The sequence below is a fragment of the Loxodonta africana genome, chromosome 12 (genome assembly GCF_030014295.1).
Source record: "Loxodonta africana isolate mLoxAfr1 chromosome 12, mLoxAfr1.hap2, whole genome shotgun sequence".
Lineage (NCBI taxonomy): Eukaryota > Metazoa > Chordata > Mammalia > Proboscidea > Elephantidae > Loxodonta > Loxodonta africana.
This window is the reverse complement of record NC_087353.1, coordinates 30597761-30621140: the sequence shown is the minus strand read 5'-3', so window position 1 is coordinate 30621140 and position 23380 is coordinate 30597761. Positions and strand designations below refer to the sequence as shown.

The 23380-nt window shown below is 40.4% G+C and overlaps 1 protein-coding gene across 5 annotated transcripts; it reads left to right on the top strand.

The window, feature by feature from the left end:
• Nucleotides 1-1209: 1209 nt before the first annotated feature.
• On the top strand, nucleotides 1210-21395 carry NT5C1B (5'-nucleotidase, cytosolic IB). 5 transcript variants are annotated; one of them, XM_003411899.4, is made up of 11 exons: nucleotides 1210-1242; nucleotides 4698-4784; nucleotide 5214; nucleotides 5423-5559; nucleotides 6384-6515; nucleotides 7828-8271; nucleotides 8559-8726; nucleotides 9658-9787; nucleotides 13239-13361; nucleotides 13913-14097; nucleotides 20473-21395. In XM_003411899.4, the coding sequence occupies exons 1-11, from the start codon at nucleotides 1210-1212 to the stop codon at nucleotides 20803-20805; spliced, it is 1773 nt and encodes a 590-aa protein (XP_003411947.1). In that variant the 3' UTR covers nucleotides 20806-21395. The 5 variants fall into 5 exon arrangements, with proteins under 5 accessions (XP_003411947.1, XP_003411946.1, XP_003411948.1 ...); XM_003411898.4 differs by lacking the exon at nucleotide 5214 and having other exon boundaries at nucleotides 5371-5559; XM_003411900.4 differs by lacking the exon at nucleotide 5214 and having other exon boundaries at nucleotides 5371-5610.
• Nucleotides 21396-23380: the final 1985 nt, after the last annotated feature.

The following is a 23380-nucleotide window of genomic DNA, read 5'->3' as shown; positions in this document are numbered from 1 at the left end:
TTTCTCTTTGAGTTCTGTAGTATATCTGCAGTAAAAATTATGAATAAAAGTAATAGCTAACACTTACTCATCACTTATGATATGCCACGTACTATCTTAAGTACTTTGTATTTCAAGCACCACAATAACCAGTAATGGTTGATACTATTATCATCTCCATTGCATGAATGTGGAAATTGAGATTTAGAAAAATTAACAACTTATCCAGGATCACAATCAGATATGGGGTAAAAGGATTCAAACCCAGGTAGCTTAACCCAGAGCCTGCATGTTTTACTTTCTTGAAGATCCCTTGGTGAAATTTGGTAAAAATGTCAAATGCTTCTGATATTCAAATTTAGTTATCTTCTCCCATGAAGAGAAGCCAGGAATCTGGCTCAGTCCATGATGGTTTTACTGGCTCAGGCTGGCATGGCCCATGTCTCTTGCCTAAAGCTTGGGTGAAGGTAAAATCAGAAAGGTAAAGTACAGAACTCATTTGGTCTCAGTCAGGGGCTGGCATTTACATTCTTCTCCGTGTGTACACAGAATGGACAGATGTGTGTTTACAGGACAAAAGATTGGGCAAACATCAGAAAGACAAACTCAGCTAATTCTGACACAGTGTCTAGTCATAACCAAAGTACTCTGAAGAGTCTTTCTCAATGGGCCTTGCCATTGTGAAAGAAACACCAAGCGCTTCTGTTGCCTTTTCACTAAAGCTCTATGCCAAGTTTAGAAAAAGTCTGAGCTGTCAAAAATAGTCTCTGGATTTGGGGAAACCCATTCAAAGCCTGTCAGGAAGAACAATGATAAAGTTGGGTCTACAAATGAGTTTGCCATTCATTTTGGCAGTTCCAGAAAATTGGGATTGATATGATGAGTGATATAGTAATGCTTAAAGTGTTGTAAAAAGCAGGAAGTAGTAGTATTGATATTGCTACATATTATACATTTGAACTTTGTTCTGATATTATTTCCTAAAAACACAGACAGTGGTTACACGTAGGATAGACTCTGATATAAGGAAATACTATTGCTTTTTTTTTAAAAAAAAAAAAAAAAGCATAATCACGTATGCATAGTCAGTTTGTTACTATGGGATCACATATGATGTCATAAATTTGACATTCTAAATGCAGAGCTAGACTGAGCAGGGGAAGCAACAGGAAATGGAGCTGGGGAAAGGAAAACCTGCATAATAACAACAGAATTTCAATAGTGAAAGAAATGAGTCAAACATCCTTAAAACAGAAAAAGAAGGTGAGTGAATGTGAACGTCCTAGGACCTTGCTATAGATTGAGCTGAAGAAATGTTGATTTTGGAGCATCATTTGCCTCTGGGAATGCTCTGCTAAAACCAAATTATTTCAGACAATGGCTACATGTAGAGGAAAAGGGAAGGAGAAGAAAAGGAAATGAAAAGAATGGAGAAAAAGTTAAAGAGCTAGCATCCTATCCAATAAATCAGGATTTATTGAGCATATGCTCATCCGTTAGTGCTAGGAGGTGAAAACACAGTTGCTGTCTTTGCAAACACACAGCCTAGCAGGAAAGAGAATACATAAACAAAGTACAACTCAGTAACAGACACAGGGCGCACAGGGGAATGTTTGACTCTGGGCACTTACCCCAGGCCACTCCGAACTGCGTTTTGAAGAACATTAAAGAGATGAGAAGTTTACAAGGAAATAAAGGTGGTATGAGGGAAATACAAGTCATTTGGTATAAGTAGGGCATAAAGTGTAAATACTGGAGGGAATGCAAGTTAACAACAGGAGTACATCATGGAGTGCCTTGTTTATCTAATCAAGACTTTACCAGAAAAAAAAACATAATTAGATTTACATATCATAAATATCACTCTTTGGGATGGATTGGTCTAGAAGTGGGAGGAATTGAAGCCATGAAACCTGTTCAGAAGGCTAGCCTATGATGATTCGAGGCCTGAACAAGGCAATGATAATAGGGATGGAGAAGAGAGACTGGATTTAAGAAATCTTATAGAGTTAGACTCATAGACTCATAGCGACCCTATAGGACAGAGTAGAACTGCCCCATAGAGTTTCCGAGGAGCACCTGGTGGATTTGAACTGCTGACCCTTTGGTTAGCAGCCGTAACACTTAACCACTATGCCACCAGGAATCGACTCGACGGCACTGGGTTTCGTTTTTTGGTTACAGAGTTAGAGAGTAATAGGATTTTATGGTAACTGGTGTGTGGGTGGGAGGAGCCTTGTGGCACTGTGGTAACATGCTTGGCTGCTAACAGAAAGGTTGGCAGTTCAAATCCACCAGCCGCTCTGCAAGAGAAAGATGCGGCAGTCTGATGCCATAAAGATTACAGCCTTGGAAACCCTGTGGGACAGTTCTACTCTGTCCCGCAGGGTGCCTATGAGTTGGAATTAACTAGGCAATGGGTTTGAATGGGTTTTTGGTATGTGGGTGGTGGGGGTGGTGAAAGGATTTTAGGATTAGTTCAAGGACCACACAGCTATGTCAATCTCTGTAGTCACAGTATCAATCATTCAGCTAACTTTGATCAGGGTTTTTACTGGGTGCAAGGCACTGAACATATAGAGATGAACAGACTACCCCAGGGCACCTTGGTCTAACCTAGAAGTTGAACTCCATAAACAGATAAATAACACCAATCTCAATTACAGCTACTGAATTAACATGAAACAGTACAAACAGTACTCCAATAAGTACCTCTTTAGATTGAAAGTGAAAACATAAATATGTAAATAGGCTTCCATAAAGTGAGTTATGGCTCCCTCATCCTCTCTTACACCATCCTCCGTATCAGTTTATTGACATGAAACCCTAGATGCTATGAACAATTATATGATAAGGATACAAGCCTCTAGACAATATGTCTGTGAATAAATGTGTACAGAATTAAGGGCCTTAATTTTGAAAATCACCCTAATATTGAAGAGGTTTAGATCAATCTTTTAAAACAAAGGAAATCAAAGTTAGGGGGGAAAAAAGTGTCAATTATATATAGCAAAAGAAAAAGTTCCATAAGTAGCTTCGGAGTAAGGAAAAAAAAAAGTTATTCTGTGTGAACAGCTTCACATTTAAATCCAAATCCTGCTGCCCCCTGGAAAATTCTCCCATAAATTAAGAGTGTTTGCCTTGTTATCATGTTTTAAATGATAAATGCTCCATGTCTCAAATCTATGAATCAACAAATATCTATATTAAAAAAAAGTATAGTTCACTGATACCTGTTCTTTTCACTCATGCTTGTGAGAACAGAGGGAAAACTGTATCACATATATGATTTTGTATATATACATATAACGCGTGTATGTGATTCAAATATACCAACGAGTATGACTACGGCACAGGACCAGGCAATGTTTTGTTCCGTTACATATAATGCCACCATGAATTGGAGCCAATTCAACAGCAACTAACAGCAACTGTATGTATGTATATGTTGCTATTATGTGCCATCAAATGGATTCCAACTCATACCAACCATATAGGACAGAATAGGACTGCTCCATAGAGTACAGGAGCAAATCACCAGGCCTCTTCTCCCATGGAGCAGCTGGCGGGTTTGAACCACAAACCTTTCGGTTAGCAGCCAAGCCCTTTCACCACTGTGCCACCAGGGCGCTCTCTCTCTCTCTCTGCCTCTCTCTCTATATATATAGTTAGATTGTTATTGTTATATGCAATCAAGTTGGTTTTGACTCATAATGACCCTACATACAGCAGAACACAGAATGAAACATTGTTTGGTCCTGTGCCATCCTCACAATCGTTGTCGCTACGTTTGAGCCCATTGTTGCAACCACTGTGTCAATACAGCTCTTTGAGGATCTTCCCCTTTTTTGCTGGCCCTCTACTTTACCAAGAATTATGTCTTTCTCCAGGGAATGGTCTCTCCTGATAATATGTCCAAAGTAGGTGAGACGAAGTCTAGCCATCCTCGCTTGTAAGGAGCATTCTGGCTGTACTTCTTCCAAGACAGATCTGTTCATTCTTCTGGCCCACCCAACCATGGCATATTCAATATTCTTTGCCAGCACCATAATTCGAAGGCATCAATTCCTCTTTGGTCTTCCTTATTCACCATCCAGCTTTCACATGTGTATGAGGCAACTGAAAATACCACAGCTTCGGTCAGGTGCACCCAAAGCAACATCTTTGCTTTTCAACACTTTAAAGCGGTCTTTTGGAGCAGATTTGCCCAATGCAATATGTCCTTTCATTTCTTGATTGCTGCTTCCCTAGGCATTAATTGTAGATACATGTAAAATGAAATCCTTGACAACTTCAGTCTTTTCTGTTTAACGTGATGCTGCTTATTGGTCCGGATGTGAGTTCTTCAGTTTTATGTTGAGGTGTAGTCCATACTGAAGGCTGTGGTCTTTGATCTTCATCACAAAGTGCTTCAAGTCCTCTTCACTTTCAGCAAGCAAAGTTGTGTCATCCGCATATATATGTATATATGTATGTATATATATTTGTAATTACATGTTTATATAAAGATACAACCTGTTTCTGTTGAGTTGATTCCAACTCATAGGAACCCTATAGGATAGAGTAGAACTGCCCCATAGGGTTTCCAATGAGTTCTATACATACTGATATTGAGATATTGATAAAGAGACAAATATTTTTTGTTTATTTTCAAACCCAAAGTTTCTAATGTTCCTAATATTTTAAAATAAACAAACATTCTTTGTTTCCATATTAAGAATGAGGCCGGGATGAGGTACTCAAAAGAAAGCCTAGAAGGAGAGAAAAGAAAGGATTCTGAGAAAGCAGTTCGTCTGACCACTCAGGTGAGCTGATCACTGTGGAATTGGTGAGAAAATTAGAAGGCAGAGAGCAAAATGAAAAAAAAAATTAGGGGGTTGGAGAGTTTTGGGGAAGGTAACTGAGGTGTTGAAATCTGTATTTAGGGATACCTAATGTGTTTTTTTTTTTTTAATGTCCTCATGGAGAGGTTAAGGAAAATTAGGAGAAGCTGGTCCCTGCCTTCCCCTCCAGTCCACATCCCCCATGTTCACACTGGACATATGACACAGAAATAGAGTCGTTTCCTTTGCTCAGAGGAACCCTAGTAGAGCAGTGGTTAAGCACTTGGCTGTTAACCGGAAGGTCGGCCGTTGGAATCCACCAGCCGCTCTGAGGGAGAAAAATGCGGCAGTCTGCTTCCATAAAGATTACTGCCCTGGAAACCCTTGGGGCAGTTCTACTCTGTCCTATAGGGTTGCTATGAGTTGGAATCAACTCGATGAAAAGGGTCTTTTTTTTTTTTTTTTTTTGCCTCTGCTCAGCCTATGGAAGCAGACTGGTATTTGATCAAATCAGGGAGGGAAGGGGAGTCTGGCCATGGCATTGACCATTTTCTGCACAATCTTTCAGATGAGGCGTGCATTCTATCCGAATCACTCAATGAGATGTTGCTCCATACGAGGTCACTCGTCGTGTAGACGCTGCCTTTGTGCAGCTGAGGGAACAGGAACAGTACTTCTTGGCCCCTGCCGCACAATACGTATTTACATTCACATGTGCCTGTTGTGGGAGCAGGGCCGGCAGATCACCATGATCAGGGTGAGCAGAGATTGCACTACTGATTTTAGAGGGGAGCCACAGGCGCTCTGGGTGAGGGGAAGGATATGGGGAATAAGAACTATTCCACGTGCCTCTCCATGGTCTCCTCAACCTTTGACCTCCTGAAGGGAATGCTAGTGGGCTCTATTTCCTTTTCTGCTGCATCCTTGGAGCCCGGCTGCAGCCTTATTTATGTACCAAAACCGAAAAACCAAACCAGTTGCCATCAAGTCAATTCTGACTCGGGGTAACCCCACATGTGCAGAGTAGAACTGCCCCGTAGGGCTTTCAAGGCTGTGACTTTTCAGAAGCAGATCACCAGGCCTTTCTTCCAAAGAGCCTCTGGGTGGGTTCAAACTGCCAACCTTTCGGTTAGTAGTCGAGCACCTAACCATTTGTGCCACCCAGGGATTCCTATTTATGTACCAACTGCCTTTGTATTTGTAATCTGGTAAATGGTAGCTATACCACTTTAGTATCTGTGAACAGACTTATCTTTAACAGAAGGAATGGAAAAAAAGGAGGAAAAATAGTCAATACTGTAGAGTTTGAAATATGAGGAATCAACAGGTGAAAATATACAGGAGTGCCAGATTTGTTTCTTGGTTTTAGATATTCTTCCTGGTGGATCCCCCTTTTATTTGCCACACAGAAGTCAGGACTGGACCAGAGCTAGAATACACAAGTGGTTAGGGTTAAATAAAGGGTCATAAAGGGCAAGAATCTTCTCATTGGGCCCCACCATTTTTAGCCTGATATGGTTATTCTGCAGACACATTTATGGAAGGAGTGGTATACCTCTACGACTCTTGTCTCCTTAACAGGGATCCCAAGAATTATCGAAGGCAGACTCTCGAGGGTATCTCGTGAGAAATCAATGGTCCCGGACATCACGTAGCCCATCCACCAAGGCTCCATCCATGGACGAGCCCAGAAGCAGGAACACCAGTCTTAAGGTAGAGATAGAGATGAAAAAGAAATAGTAGATGGTGAAATAAGGGTTAGCATTTATGGATGTTTTCTGGGTGGCAGGGTCTGTTCTACATACATGTGTTAGCTAAGTTAGCCCTCACAAGAAACTCCTGCCCCCCCCCAATAAACCTCATTTTACAGCTGAGAAAACTGAAGCCAAGAGTAACTTACCTAAGGCTTCACATTCATAAGCAGTAGAGCTAAGATTTAAACTCAGGGTCTCTAAGTTCAGAGGCTACATGCTTCATCATTATACTCTATGGTTTCTCAGTCATTCTTTCATTCAACAAAGATTTATTGGGTACCTAAGACTCTCAGAGAAGAGGTGATGGAAATATCACTGTAGGAGATAAATTGCTGGAGTGTATTAGATTGTGTGAACTTTTATGCCCTTGGCTAGACCTGGACACATAAGCCAAAAAGTTGGTTTTGAGATTAAGTTTTGTGGCTGCAGAGAGAGCAATGCAGACCCACCTGCTGGGAAAACACATATCCCTGCCTGATCCATCTGCCCTTTACCTCTGTGTCAGGTTTTTCTCAATAATCTAGCCAAGAATATGACTTTGAAGTTAGATGTGAAGCAATCATAGAAACTGCAATAAAACATGGATACTCATTTACCTTAGTAAAAAAATAGACTGGACCTTTTCTATTTAGGAAGATCATTCTCTCCAGTCGAGCTTCCACTGGCATATGAAGCTCTGAAGGCAATGGGAGATACTCTCTTCTCCAGACTATCAGCCTTTCAAGCAATCATTGCATTATATTCCACGGCAAATGTGAAGAGACACCGAGTTGTGTGTAGAGTCTTCCGGTGGGAACATCTAGTGCAGTTTCCTCATCCAGTTAACCAAGGTCACACATGGAGGCAGTGGCAGAGAAAGTTCCATTTCTCAAGCTCTCTGCCCTACCTGGAGGGCTCTGACTGAGCAGGTATATGGGAGGCGAGGGGCAGAACCTTGCAAACTGTGTGATGGCTGCCTAAGGACAAAGATAAGGACCTGTGTCCTATCTACAAATATGTGAGATGCTGATAGAGGAGTTAGCATGAAACAAAATCAGCCTGGCCCTTGTGTCCATTTTACAGAAATACCAAATGCTTAGAGCACTAAAATACCTCAGTACCACTTTAAACCCTCCTTAAAAGGGCTGAGGTTGAAACTAGGACCAATCTAGAGCCTATGAATAGAACAGGGACTGGCAGATGGAAAGGAACAGGCCTGGAGCTGGACCTTGACTGCAGCTGGGGCAGGGACACTGGGTGGGCCTCGAATCCAGATGTTTTTCTTGCTTCAGCTCCCTAACAGCTCCGCCACCTCCAGGACTCCATCCACCTCCCCTAGCCAGCATGAGTCGCCGCTGCAGCTGTCTGCACAGCCCTCGCCTCCCACGCAGTCCAAACCACCCATGCCACCGGAATCTCGGCCTCCCACGCCCCCGGAGCCGGAGCCAGGCTCCCGGCGCAGTACCAAAATGCACGAGAATCCAGAAGCCTGGGCTCATGGCATCGTCCAGGAAATCCGGGAAGCCCGGGAATCGCAGCAGCGGGACTACCCGCGCTTGTCCCCCACCGAATGGAAGGCCTACTCACAGCGCAAGGGGACCTACTCCTCTGCCCAGTCGGACCGCGACTGTATATCCGAACAGCAGCACCTGCAAGACGACGAGGAGGACGAGGCCTACTGGGCATCCGTGAAGATGCTGTACGAGAAAGCCCCAAGCTGCTCACGTCCCCAGCCGGTGAGCAGGGCCCTCTGACTCCCTTTCTCATAGTCTTGCAGCTCAAACAGTTCTCTTCCCCATTGTGCAGGACAGCCTGTTCAGCCCCCTACAGCAACCCTACTCCCTCCACTTCCCCACCCCCTAAACTGCCTCCATGCAGCCTCTGGGAGTCTGAGCCCTTTACTGACTAGAGTCCCAGTTCTCCAAGCTGGGGGCCCAACTGTTTTCTCCCCCTGCCCTGGCAAGAGCCCTCATCCCTGATCCCTTCCTGTCTGCCTATCCTCCTGCTGGCACCCTGTCTGCAGCCCAAACCCAAGCACGCCATCACCATTGCTGTTTCATCCCGGGCACTCTTCAACATGGTGGACGGCAGGAAAATCTACGAGGAAGAAGGCCTGGAAAAGTACATGGAATATCAGCTCAACAACGAGAACGTCATCTTGACCCCTGGGCCCGCATTCCGTTTTGTTAAGGTACTCTGCAAAGCAATTTTTTGGCCACTCAGGCAGGCTGGATGACTTTTGACAGCTTGTTCAGTTTCCCTTATAGTTCCTAGCCTACCCTTGTCATTCTTGCCCCTTTCTAATAGACTCCAGGTCAGTTTACACTTCTAGACTGTTGAGGAAGGGACCCTGGCTCCCTGCTCTAGATTTGAGATTTGGGATGCTGAGTTTCCCTGAGTGGAGCTGAAATCACGGGCCTGTAATAGAAACCTTTTCTCCCTCCCTAGGAGTAGTAGTGAGAAGTAGTAATGACTTAAAAATCGAGGAATAGAAATACAACACCTTATTAAAATGAGATGAAATTCCCTTTTAACTGCTCTGATTCCAAAACATAGCATATTAAAAAAAACACAATGCTCTTGGCAATTACAAGCATGATTTCTATACAGGAGGTAAGGTTCTCTGAAGTTATACAGAAATGTATAATATTTATAACTCTGATACCATACGTAACTTATACTAATATTGCACAATAACTCCATAACTATGCAAAAACAAATGTCGCCTCTAGAACTTGCAGGTGTAAAGACTTACAGGGCATACTGGAAGCATGGGAGGAAACAACAAACCTAGTCTAAAAATCCATGCTTAGAAAATAAAAACTGTAGAAGGGTTAGCCTGATCCTTCATTCTACTTATCCCTCAGAGATAAATTCTAGTAAACCAAATGTAACAATGTCCCACAACCATTGCCCATTTATTCGGTAGACATTAACTGAGGTTGTGTTTGAAAAGGTGAAAATACAGAAATGAGTCACATAAGTCTGCCTTAAAGGAGCCATAATCTTTCAGTGAAGTCTTCGGAACTTGAATTTGACACTAATGAGATCTTTTTTCTCCAGTCTCCCAATGCCCACCTTGCCTGCCTCTCTTTACACATGTTCATGTTTGTAACCTGCAGGCACTGCAGCATGTCAATGCAAGACTTCGTGAGCTGTATCCTGATGAACAGGACTTATTTGATATTGTACTGATGACTAATAACCATGCCCAAGTGGGAGTGCGGCTTATAAACAGCGTCAATCACTATGGTAAGTAAAATAAATACCATGTGGAAGACTTGCTTAGCTGCTCTGGAAGAGAGAAGCCATGTTATTTGGCTAACTGTGGCCTAACTAATGCAGTGTCTTTGATACTGACACCCCTTCTGCGTGAGGAATGTTTATTTGCCTATGTCAGAACAAGAGGGGCCATGTTCATTTTTAACTCCACCACAGAGCTGGGCCCAAAGCTCTGGACTTAACTTGTCAAGTGTGAATTTCAAAGTCTTAATCCTAGGTCCTGCAATATATTTCTCTGTTTTATGTTTTTCACTTCTGAACTTGACTTCAAGGAGCCGTCAACCCAAAGGCTTTTTCTCTGTGATCAAACTTCTTGCTCACCGCAGATAAATGTTAAAGGTTTAAAGGTTTTCACCTCTCCTTTCCACTCTTACAATTTGATTTTCCTCGTCTGCTCTCTCTCCCCACACATCAAATCCATACTTGTAAGCAGCAAAACTGTCTTTATGCCTTTACATGGGAATTTTAATTAACCTCTTCACGAAGCCCTGGTAGCATAGCAGTTAAGAGCTCAGCTGCTAACCAAAACGGTTGGCAGTTTAAATCCACCAGCCACTCCTTAGAAACCCTATGGGCAGTTCTACTCTGTCCTATAGGGTCGCTACGAGTTGGAACCGACTCGACAGCACCTAACAACAATAGCAGTCTCTTCACAGGATTTCCATCAGTTGTGCTGAGGACGCTAAGAGAAAGTCCCCATTTTTTCCTATTATGGAATTACCTAACTTCTTATCTGGAGGACTTTCAGCCTATTTCTTAAGTGGCATATTCAGTCTTTTGGAGACAAGTCAAAGTAAGCCCATTTTGTTGTGCTAGGCTTATTTTATTCTAAGCTGTAAGATCTATGTTATATTAGCCTAATTATCAAGCTGAGGGCATGGGTGATTCAGTGGTTGAATTTATGTGGGGGACCCAGGTTAGATTCCTGGCCAGTGTACCACATACTCAACTAACACCCATCTATCAGTGGTGGCTTGTGTGTTGCTATGATGCTAAACAGATTCCAGCAGAGCTTCCAGACTAAGAAAGACTAGGAAGAAGGCCTGGGATGACTCAAAGGCAGCTCACAACAGCAGCAACAATTATAAAGTTGGTATCTTACTGGTACATACTTTAAAATAACTTTTTGCCTTTTAAAAATGCAGTTTTTATAGTGTTCTGAAGTTAAAAGAGAGAACGCATATGAACGCTTAGTATGGGAGCTATTATCTTTTAAGGTGATTTAGGGCTATCTAAAAAAAAAAAAAAAAAATTTTTTTTTTTTTTTTTTTTTTATCCCTCACCAGGAAACCCTGGTGGCGTAGTGGTTAAGTGCTACAGCTGCTAACCAAAGGGTCAGCAGTTTGAATCCACCAGGCACTCCTTGGAAACTCTATGGGGCAGTTCTACTCTGTCCTATAGGGTCGCTATGAGTCGGAATCGACTCCACGGCACTGGGTTTGTTTTTTTTTTAAATTTTTTATCCCTCACCACAAGGTCCCTGGATGGCACAGACGGTTTGCCCTTGACTACTAACTGAAAGGTTGGCAGTTCAAACCCACCCAGTGGTATCATGGAAGAAAAGCCTGGCAATTTGCTTTCATAAACATTACTGCCAAAAAAACCCTATGGAGCACAGTTCCACTCTGCAACACATGGGGTCGCCTTGGGTAGGAATCGACTCTACGGCAATGCATTTATCCCTCACCACACTGAGCACATAGAGGCTAGTAACATATGCATCTACCCAATTCTGCTGATGAACTGATTAAGCCCAGTTTTCTCATTAAAAAAAAAAAAAATACAGCCTTATTAATAGAATGACAACCTCTCACCTGGAAAAGTTCGTTCCTCCCTTTCTCTGGGTGCTGAAGGCAATTTGTATCTCTCTCTGCTATGGTCTTGCTATGTTGTATTATAATTATCTATTTACACATCTGTCTCCTCAGCAAACTGATCTCCTTGAGAAGAGAGATGATGTTTCAATCATTTCTGAAGTCCCAGTGTCACCAAATAAATTCTGGATCATTAAATTATCTGTCAATATTATTATCTGACTTAAGTGAAAAAGGAGACTATTTTGTTAATAACACAGCAGACACTTCCAGCCCTACTACTGAGGGACCCTACTCTCTTGGTACATACAGATGATAAGTAACTGACTAGATTTAATATTCTGCTTTATATCATGTGCCCCTGCCCTGGTGGCATGGTGGCTAAGAGCTTGGCTGCTACCCAAAAAGTTGGCAGTTTGAATCTACAACCTGCTCCTTGGAAATCCTATGGGGCAGTTCTACTTTGTCCCATGGGGTCACCATGAGTCAGAATCGACTCAAAGGCAATGGGTAACCGGTAAAAGATACTTTAAATATATAATATTTTATCATATGCATCATATTTTATTTAACTAGTCTCACATTGTTAGATGATGTTTTCCTTTTATAAATAACCCTGTACTGAGTCCTTTCTACATAAGTCTTTACTGTAATTACAGATTATTCCCTTAGAATAAATTCCCAAAAAAGGAATCCTAGGTCAAAAGGTATAAACCTGTTCAAACTTCTTGGTACACAAACTAATTCCTAGACAGCTTGTACCAATTAATACTTTCATCCATAGTGTATGCGGGTGCCTATTTTGCAAACCTCTCACCAGCACTGTATTTTTTTTTAGTTGTTATTGATTTGAGAGGCATTTATTGGTATACTGTTGTTTAGTTCGCTAATAACTGCATTTAAAATTTCAAATCAGGAAAGTGATAATTTTAGATCTTTTGTTTTTAGAGATTACTAAATTGTATTGTTACTGAAGGAAACACTGGTGGCATAGTGGTTAAGTGCTACAGCTGCTAACCAAAGGGTCAGCAGTTTGAATCCGCCAGGCGCTCCTTGGAAACTCTACGGGGCAGTTCTACTCTGTCCTATAGGGTCACTATGAGTCGGAACCGACTTGACGGCACTGGGTTTGGTTTTGGGTTATTGTTACTGAAGAAACGCAAAAATGGGACTTAAAATACAGCCACACCTTAACTGGCTCTTTAAATGAGTGAGATGGCTGTAGTTAAGGAAAAGAGCCCTGTTCTAGTCTAGGTAAGAGTCAAACACTTGGGTTCAGGTCTACCCAGTGCATGTAAGCCAGTGGGCTTAGAATAGTCTTTGGTTGTCAGTTTCCTTTTTGGTAATGGGGTAAGAATACCTGCCATACAGTTATTGTGAGAGTAAACTAGCATAGTCTATGTGGCTGTATTTCAAAAATTATAATGTACCCAACACATCCTCTCATGTAAAGCAGCTAATAATATTTTCAATAGTGGTGCTATGAAGGTAATTCTAAAACCTGGGTAGATACTCAGTTATTCCGAGGGTAACTATCATGGGCACCATGGATTTACGATATTTTGTCTTTAGTCTCTGCCGTAACAGTCTTTCTTGCCTGTTAACAGGCTTACTAATTGACCGCTTCTGTCTGACCGGTGGAAAAAGTCCCATTGGCTATTTGAAGGCATATCTTACCAACTTGTATCTTTCTGCGGATTCTGAAAAAGTGCAAGAAGCAATACAAGAAGGTATAACCCTGGTTTTATCCCTATAGTTAACCTAATTTTGTTCTAGTGGTTATTTACATTGGCCTTCGTATATAATTGTGTGGCTTATTTCCATGTAGGCTTTCGGCTAAGAAATTTTCACAGGTTGCAGCCCTTAAGTTTGTCCTTTAGAGCTTTGGCCTTCCCGGAGGTGGACATCCTCAGTGATAGTCCTACAGCCCATTTTACATGTTTCTACCCCTTGTAGCGGAAACCCTGGTGGTGTAGTGGTTAAGTGCTACGGCTGCTAACGACAGGGTCAGCAGTTTGAATCCGCCGGGTGCTCCTTGGAAACTCTATGGGACAGTTCTACTCTGTCCTATAGGGTCGCTATGAGTTGGAATCGACTCGATGGCACTGGGTTATCCCTTATAGAAATGGAGGCAGTGTGTGCCTAAGAGCGTGAAGGGGTTTGGATCATCAGACAATAGCTAAAGAGGAGGCATGGGGTCTGGGAGAATTATTTTTTTAAATGAGGAAACTAAAACTCATGGTTCTGAGAAGAGTTTTAATCAACCCCCATCGTCTGTCAGGGATCGCCTCTGCGACAATGTTTGATGGAGCCAAAGACATGGCTTACTGTGACACACAGCTCCGTGTGGCCTTTGATGGGGATGCCGTCCTCTTCTCTGACGAGTCTGAACATATTGCCAAGGAGCATGGGCTAGACAAATTCTTTCAACATGAAACGCTATTTGAGAATAAGCCTCTTGCTCAGGTAGGTTCAGTGAGCTTTATTTAATTTTGACCCATTATCTTCCAGTATATAGATATTTGTTAAGTGTGGGATTTTAAAATTATTTTAGGTAGGGCTGTCCTTCTTACTGTTTTATCCTTTGTAATTTCCTTTCTCTGTCTTTTGTGTGTGCGTGAGTGTGTGTGTTGGAATTTCTCATTTTGAAGCATCTGCTGCTGCCAACTTTTTAAAAATATTATTTTATTCATCCTTTGTGAAATGCTTCTGTAATCTTCCATAACAATGAGTTCACCAAATTATGAGTAACAGAGTTAATACAGCTTAGCAATAAGCCATTCCTATAGGTCCTCAAATTAGTAAGGTCATTTCAAATAGGTCAGGAAGCATTTGTCAACCCCTCTGTCCAGGACCTCAAATTCCATAAATAGGTATCACCTAATTGAGAAAATCTGCAAAACTGAGAGCTTAAATTGGAGCAAATAATGAGCCTAAAACAAGTGCAAACTATGAACAGTAAATCAAACTGAAACAAAATATTTAGGGTTTTGAGAATTAATTTGTGAACTGAAGTGAGACAATCACAGTCTAAAATGAACAAAGTCTACGGCTTCTGAGCCAAAGGAAATCTGAAGCATCAAAATAGTCTCCAAACTGAACCTGAACTGATTCAGTTTTATTCTGTGACTCTTCCCAAGGAGTTTAATCCAAATTATTGTTTTTTTTATCAGCTTTACTTGAACTTAATTTTGGCCATTTTTCCTTAATTTACAAAAGTATGAATAGACTAACTGAAGCCTGAAAAATTTTACTACTTTGTCACTCTATGTTACAGCAAGAAACACTTTAAACTGTAAGTGTGTGGGAGTTTAACTTTATATTCCCTTCTTAAATAGCTCCTTTAGAAGCTCTGACCTACTGTTATGAAGTAGTTCAATATTACGAAGTTCATTATGGAGAGGAAAATTCTTTTTGTTTCATTTTATATCTGTCTCCTATGCTGATATTCAGAGCCCACTGCATATTTGCCTTTTACCACCATTGACATGTGGAAGAGCTCCCCACCTAAAAAAAAAAAAATTACTTCCAGACAATGTTAAAATACCCTTTTCTCATCTCTAGTAAATAATCCAAATTTCTTTTAGACTTTGCATACATAAGGTTTTTTTTCCATGTTTTAAATTATCTTCCCCCCCCCCACCCCATTAAACTCCCTCTTGAAATTGTGATGTTTAACAATAGTTATTACAGGAGTATTCAATGAATTTTAAGTAAGATTGCTTGTTTTATATGCAGTTCCTTTGCCAGTGGATAAAAATACCGCTTTTGTTTGTTTTATTTTGAACATAGAAGGAGTTAGCTTGTTCATAAAGGTCAGAAGGCTTTTCTAGGTATGTTCCACTTACAAGTAAGATATGAGGTGCGATTTCTACCTCAGCCCCTCTCAAGTACAGTTAGTAGTCAGGGGTTTTAGTTTGGCCCCGTTAGGGTCTTAGGCTGAGTTCTCTAGAGAAGCAAAACCAGTAAAGTGTGTGAGTAAATACAGAGAGAGATTTATCTCAAGGAAATGGCTCACGTGGTTGCAAGGGCTGGAATGTCCCAAGTCAGTGGTGAGTCAGGATAAAGATGTCTTCTGATTCACATAGCCACAGAGGCTGGCAAACCTCAGATCGGTAAGTCAGAGAGCAGGGTTCTTGCTCACAGGCTGCGAAGATCGATAAATAGTGAGACTGGCAGGCAAGATTGCAGGTAAACTGCTAGTTCAAGTCCCAAGAACTGGAGGTCAGATGAATAGGAGCCAGCTGCAGGATCCAGAATGAGCAAAAGCCCAGGATCCTTGCCAGAATGTTCACTTATATTCGATGCAGGTGACAGCAGATCCCATCATGGAGGTGATCTCATTATATCATATGTTATCGTGGAAATGATCACATCGTGTGACTACCAAACCATTGAGAATCCTGGCCCAGTCAAGCTGACACACAACCTCAACCATCACAATCCACCCCTTGTCAACTTGGCATCTCTACACATCTCCTTAAACCATATATAATCTCTGAATAAAGACAATTACAAAACAATATTTGTGCCTAACATGATACAACGAACACACGTGCAACCGAAATACATTAGCCTTGTTTACATCTTCTAAGTTGGTTCTGACTCATAACGACCCTATATACAATAGAACAAAATACTGCCCAGTCCTGTGCCATCCTTGTGATCATTGTTATGCTTGAGCCCATTGTTACAGCCACTGTGTTAAGACAGCTCTTTGAGGGTCTTCCTGTTTTCTGCTGACCCTCTACTTTACCAAGCAGGATGTCCTTCTCCAGGAACTGATCTTTCCTGATAACATGTCCAAAGTATGTGAGACATACTCTCACCATCCTTGCTTCTAAGGTGCATTCTGGCTGTACTTCTTCCAAGATGGATTTGTTCATTCTTTTGGCAGTCCATAGTATATTCAATATTCTTCGCCAACACCATAATTCAAAGCTGTCAATTCTTCTTCGGTCTTCCTTATTCATTGTCTAACTTTCCCATGCATAAGGCAATTGAAAACACCATGGCTTGGGCCAGGTACACCTTAGTCCAATTATTAATGGATGTTTGCAGCCGTTTCTTCTCATCTTGAGTCATGCCACATCAGCAAATGAAGGTCCTGAAAGCTTTAGTCCATCCACATCATTAAGGTCACTCTACTTTGAGGTGGCAGCTCTTATTCCCAAGTCGTATGTCCAGTGCCTTCCAACCTGAGGGGCTCATCTTCTGGCACTATACCAGACAATGTTTTGCTGCTATTCATAAGGTTTTCACTGGCCAGTTTTTTAGATTTCCAGGTCCTTCCTCCTTGCCTGTATTAGTCTGGAAGCTCTGCTGAAACCTGTCCATCATGAGTGACCCTGCTGGTATTTGAAATATGGATGTCGTATTCTAGCATTACAGCATCACACAAGTCACCACAGTGGCTAACAGATGAGTAGTGGTCCCATGTGGTAGGAAATATTTTAATTGTCTGAGCTCAGACAGTTTTCCTCCCTCACCCAAGAATAAAGTGTTTTTTCATTTTTCTTCCTCCAGTAGTAATGAGTCTTTACTTGTGCCCTGGGGGTGATGAGATTTGGAGCTTTTCTTCTAATAGTTTAAAACTTTTTTTGTATCTTAGGGGAGAAGGGATCAGATAGGGTTTTAGTCTTTTCTGACACTGGCAGCTGCTGCCCTACTCCAGTACTGCACCAATAAAGACTGCTATCTTCCATCTCCTGCCCTACCTGAATTCTTTCTCAGAAGCACCTAGTAAGGTCTATGGAGAAGAGCCTGTAAAAAAGGGTATACTTGTGTGCATGGCTCCAAAGGTTCTGTGCTCTCTCACTAGCCCACATTTCATTGTTACCAATTTTTTTTCTTTTTAATTACCTAAATTCTTCATGTCTGCTTGTATGGTATCTGGTATCTCTTTTTTCCATGTTTCACCAAAGGTGCAACAGTTCTTGCATTCTATGTCTTCTTGTAGATGCCTGTTTTTCCTTGGATTTCATGCTAGTCAGTTGCCTTGTGACCTAAACTCTCTGATTGTGCTTAAGAACACTTACAATTTTGTAGATTATCTGGCTTTTTCTTGCTGTTAAGAGTGGTAATAACAGTCTTTCCACATTTCTACACTCTAGGCAGATTCCAAATGTTTTAAATCATGCAAGTTCTCAAGTAAGTATTTTTGAGTAACCTTTCCTTAATATTTCTACATTCTTAATGATAAATTATATACTTGTACTTCTGTACAAATATATAAATTATAAAACATACTCAAAAGTAGAAATAAAAATGGATGAGATGAATGTGTGGTTTGAAACTGGTGACATAGAATCTGTATGCTCCATTTCTTCTCTTTGAAAATTACTCAGAAGCAGTAAGGAGAAGTGCGTTCTACTGTGTTTAAAAGGCAAATTGTGACCAACATGACTACTGCCAATAGTCACTAAACACCCTTTGCTGCTATTGCCAAAATAATAAGAATGAAAAATTATAGCTTTTTCACCTATGTGTATGCCTCTTTAGGAAGTGAATTTTTACTTGCTTTTTTGGCTATATGCACTCTCAAAGAAAGAAGTACTAAACAAAATATCACACAGATAAGCCATGATTGCAGAAAACAGCTTGTTTCAATAACAGCAGAGAAAAAGGAAGCATTTCAATTGTGAAAATGATCCAGCCTTAAAATACTACCTTGACCTTCCCCAGACACCCTCTAATTGTTCCAAGGAAAACCAATCTACTTCCATGATGAGTAATAAAAAGAACCAGCACAGGACATATGCAAAGATATTATGAGAAAAAGGCAGACAAGGAAGAGCAAAATCCAGCAGATTAAAAATTCTCACTAGAAAAAAAGTTGCCAAGTACAGATAAAAATGGTGACTAAACATGTGTCATGGCTTTTGAAAACTTACTGAAACAAGATCAAAAATTAGAAATGCAAGAATCAGGGCAGAGATGGGAAAATGTAAAATGGTGGAACTCTGGAAACTCATAGAATTAAAAAGTAAAATCTTAGAGAGAAAATTGATAGAAATAGATCAGAGATAAAGAAAATCCAACATATGCATAATTGGAATGCCTGAAGAAAATTGCTGAAATTATGTCCCAGGTGTTGTACATATAAAGATGTAAATTTACCAAAAAATATAAATTGAGAAAATGTTCCTGAATTAATCAGAAGATTAATACACACGTTAAAAAAATGAAAGCTTAAAAGGCACATTGTGTGATAGGAAAATAGAACCAGAATGATCACCACTAAGATATGGCCTAATAAAACCTAGTAAAATTATGTGACTTCAAAGATGAAGAACTCAATCTTTGGGCAGCCTGGCCAAAAGGACTATCACCATAAATTGGGAAAATTCAAGATGCTCTCAGACTTCTCCACAGCAGCACTCAATGGCAAAAGGGTAGAGCACTACTTATAAAATATTTATGGAGAGAAAATATAATTCAAGGATGCTATATCTAGCCAAATGGTCATTCAAGGAAAGAGGAGATAGATAAGCAGTTGAAAACATACTATATTCTCAGGGATTATTATTTCTATAAGACTCTATCGGAAAAAATTAGTACTATAGAGCAGGTTTTGTCCAACACGTGACGACTAGAAGCACTAAGGCACAAATGAGCATAGAATATATTTAACCATAGAACTAAAAATAAAACAAGAACAACTGTGGGGATTAGAATGACAGAAAAAAAAGCAAATATTATGTGCTCTAACAATGTAGAAATTATATAGCTAATGAAATCTGGAAAAATATGTGGGGAACAAGGTTGAAGGAAGAGTAAGTATGCTGGTCTCTTCAATTACAATTGCTGATCAAAACATAAAATGTAAAACTGATAAACATAAATATTAAAATGTTTAATAACACAAATGTAAATCATAAAGAAATTAAAGAAGTGACTAAAATTGGATCACGGAGGAGAAACAGAAGATAAGAGAGAGGTTGAAGAAATACCATAATTTTTTCATTGTAAAGACTAATAGAACCTGGATTTAAAAAATATATGTTAGGCTGAGGGTACTATAAAAGGTTAGAGTTATAAAGGTAATCTCTAGAAGGAAATAATGCAAACCTTCCTAAATGTCAGAAAAACCACACGAACCCATGCACATATATATACATAGTGAACAATTCTTTAAAAGATTTAAACATGGAAAATGCAGTGCAAAATAATACAACAGAACCAGTATCAAATATATTGAAAATATTAATAAACATAAAATTGATTATTGTCTTTTAAAAAATAAGACTTTTGTATTGGATCACATATAAATATCCAATTCCATTCCCTGTACAGGAGACACACCTAAAACTAAGTATTCAAAAAGTTTGAAAATAAAATGTGCAGAGATATACCAAGCAATTGTAAATATCAGACAGGGGTGAATTCAGGCCAAAAAAAAAATTCATTGAACTAGACAAAAAAATACATAATGTTAAGATATCCAATTCACCAAAAGCAAATTAAAAGCATTTGGTGATCAACTAAGGTTTATTTAGGGTGGCCCTCTATCCCAGTTTGCCATGGATAGTCTCAATTTAAGTCTGTTGCTCTGGTTTAATTATTTATAGAACCTTTTTTACACTTAAAATATCTGGGTTTACATGATAAATTATATGATTACACAAAGTTTATTTCAGGAACCCCAAAAAAAAGATGCATATCAAGAAATATCTAAACATAAATGTGGAGTATTTTAGCATTATACTATCTGCATTATAATACTGGATATCTTCTTATAATGGTTATATCCTTTTATAAGCTCTTATAAGACTTTGCTCTTTCAGTGCTTACTTCCTTTGGCTCACTGGATCACAGCTATGACATGCGTTCCTTTCACAGGGTCCCTTGAAAGGCTTTCTGGAAGATTTAGGCAGACTGCAGAAGAAGTTTTATGCCAAAGACGAGCGGTTACTTTGCCCTATCAGGACCTACCTGGTAACAGCCAGGAGTGCAGCCAGTTCAGGCGCTCGTGTGTTGAAAACCCTTCGCCGCTGGGGTCTAGAGATAGATGAAGCTCTCTTCCTTGCTGGAGCCCCCAAAGGTCCCATCTTGGTGAAGATCCGACCCCACATCTTCTTTGATGACCAGATGTTCCACATTGAAGGGGCACAGAAATTTGGCACCATCACAGCTCATGTACCTTACGGCATTAGTCAAAAAATCAACTCCTAGGGATGAGGAGGTGAAATAAAGCACTGACAGTCTGGTATTACAGAAGCCACTCCTTTTGGCTCTCTAGGGTAATTAGAGGGGTATTTCAGAACATTGGACCTTTGATCTATAATTAGGCGGATATTTCAGAAGACTGGACCTCAGAACCTAGCTCTCTTGGAAATATTTTCTCGTTTTGTTTTAACATACTGAACCCTCAGTTACCTGCCAGCTACTTTTCTTTGAGCCGTCAGTGCTGTTTAGTGTCACTGCACCTTTCTTAGTGTAAGTTATAATAATGACTGAGTTTCAAAATTGAATGCTTGAATGTTTAAGGGACTGTTTCAAAAGCCTACATAATTTTTCAAAGCATTGCTCATTTTTGGATGTTGATAGGATGGAATAAATTTTTAGTCATCACCATTCTAGAATAGTAGTCTCCAAAGGTAGAAGGATAGATTCTTCTAAAAATCAAAGATTTTTATTCTATAGTCTCTAAGTCCAGACTTTTTTATCAATGCAAAATGAGAAAGTCACTCTACCTGCATGAGTGTACTAATTTTGACACTGTACAGTCAGAAAATATAGCAGCTGTGTGTTCATACATGGTACTTTCCACCAAAGATGAGTATTAGGTAGAAATCTCCACACTCCACAGGGCTTTATACTTGAAGTCTCTGACTTCGGGCCTAGCAGGTTGGCCCACGTTTTTGTATAGCGAAAAAGCCTTGGTCGCCGCTTCAAAATGTGACATGAAGTGGAATATCCTGGCCCTTCATTGTTGCCATTCTGTTTTAATGTTTTGTTTTGTTTTAAACAAACAATGGTTGGCTATCAACATAATCTACCACGTTAGGTACAGTGGGCTGATTATTTTCATTTTATCATCAAACCAAATTTTTGTTACATAGTATTATTTATTACCCTCCATTTATCAATGAAGAGCCTAAGATTCAAAAACATTAGGTAGTTTATCCAAGGATGGGTAGTTAATAAATGGCAGGACTAAGGTTCCAGGTCTTGTTTACTTTAAAAGCTATATACTTCTTTGCTCTGTTACGCTACCTCTAAATCAAGTTGTTCACATTAATGGCCTTAGACCATCCTGAACAGATTAGTCATTCTATTAGGTTCCATGCTTAAGCTACTCTGCAGTTACCAGACTAAATATTCCTAGATATTCCTATCTTCCCCACACCCCTCCTGCTCTGTCTACCCCACCTCCATCTCTACCTCACCCACACATACATATTCCAACCGTGGCTCTGGCTGACAGAAGACAACAGGTGGCATATCTTTTGCTCTACACCCTAATTTGGTACAAAACAATCTAAAATATATCAGTTGTGACATTTACTGAATACCTACTATTTTCTAGGCATCCTCCTACATGAAGACCAGAAGAGGGACTCAGACATAATCCCAACCTTTAGGAAATTTATAACGGTAACAAGCCACTACAGGAAGTCAAATGTGTACAGTCAAATAGCCAACAATTGAGGATGCTTGGTCCTCAGTGCCAAATGATGGCCATGCGTCAGGTTGAGAAAGTAGAGGTCTGTATGGGCTAGAAGTGGTCAGGAAATGGAGAGAACCGGGTTGGATTTTGAAGGATAGGCATGATGTGGCTGGATAGAAAGGAGAAGAGAGAGTAAACATGTGCTGGGGGCTCAGTGAGTTTGAATAGCAGCTTCATATTGGAGATTTAAAAAAAAAAAAACAAACCCGTTGCCATCGAGTTGATTCTGACTCATAGCAACCCTATAGGACAGAGTAGAACTGCCCCATGGAGTTTCCAGGGAGCACCTGGTGGATTCACACCACCGACCTTTTGGTTAGCAGCTGTAGTTCTTAACCGCTACACCACCAGGGTTTCCGTATCGGTTACAGAGCGGAGCATTCTCACTCCTCACGCCCTCTCTAGTCTTCAGTGATAATGCTTTTTCCCTCCTCAGAACACCATTTTAGCACTCTTAAGGAATTTTCTCCTGTCATCTAGCCCTTTTTCCTTTGTATTATGAATATTAGATGCCACATCATTCTTAAATGGAAGGAAGCCCTTTAGAAATCATCTAGGTAACTTATTTCAAACTTCAGAAGTTATGCCTCTTTCCCCTCATCCTAGGGATTCTGGAATTACCAGACAGTAAGCACCCTGAGAGCAGGAATGGTGTCCTGTTTCTCCATGGCTCTCACAGAGTAAGAAATTGGTGCATGTTTGATGGATGGCTGAGTAGATGAATAAAGGATGTCTGAAAAGTAGCTTTCTCTAAAGGTATAACGTTTTCAGCTTGAAGATGTATCACTGTGGCAATAACCCCCGACACTGACGAAGTATTTTACAGTTTACAACATACTCTCCCATCCATTATTACATTTCATTTTCCCACGGGGCACAGGAGATGGCATTTATTAATGGCAGGGCCCAAGCCTGTGACTGATCAGAAGTCTGTGTTTACACTAAGCCCAAGCTTTTCCCACTGTACCTCAGTCAATGTCAAATAAGACCATTTGAGTATAGCTTTTTCTATGGGGACCAATGCCTTAATGGTCTTCTTCAGTGGTTCTCAAAGTGTCCTCCCCATATCAGCAGATC

Coding starts and splice junctions, on each gene's coding strand:
- NT5C1B (XM_003411900.4), top strand. CDS start 1,210: ATGAGTCAAACATCCTTAAAACAGAAAAAGAAG. Junction 5,611..6,383: donor GGGAGCCACAGGCGCTCTGG/GTGAGGGGAAGG, acceptor TCTCCTTAACAG/GGATCCCAAGAATTATCGAA. Junction 8,272..8,558: donor GCTGCTCACGTCCCCAGCCG/GTGAGCAGGGCC, acceptor CCCTGTCTGCAG/CCCAAACCCAAGCACGCCAT.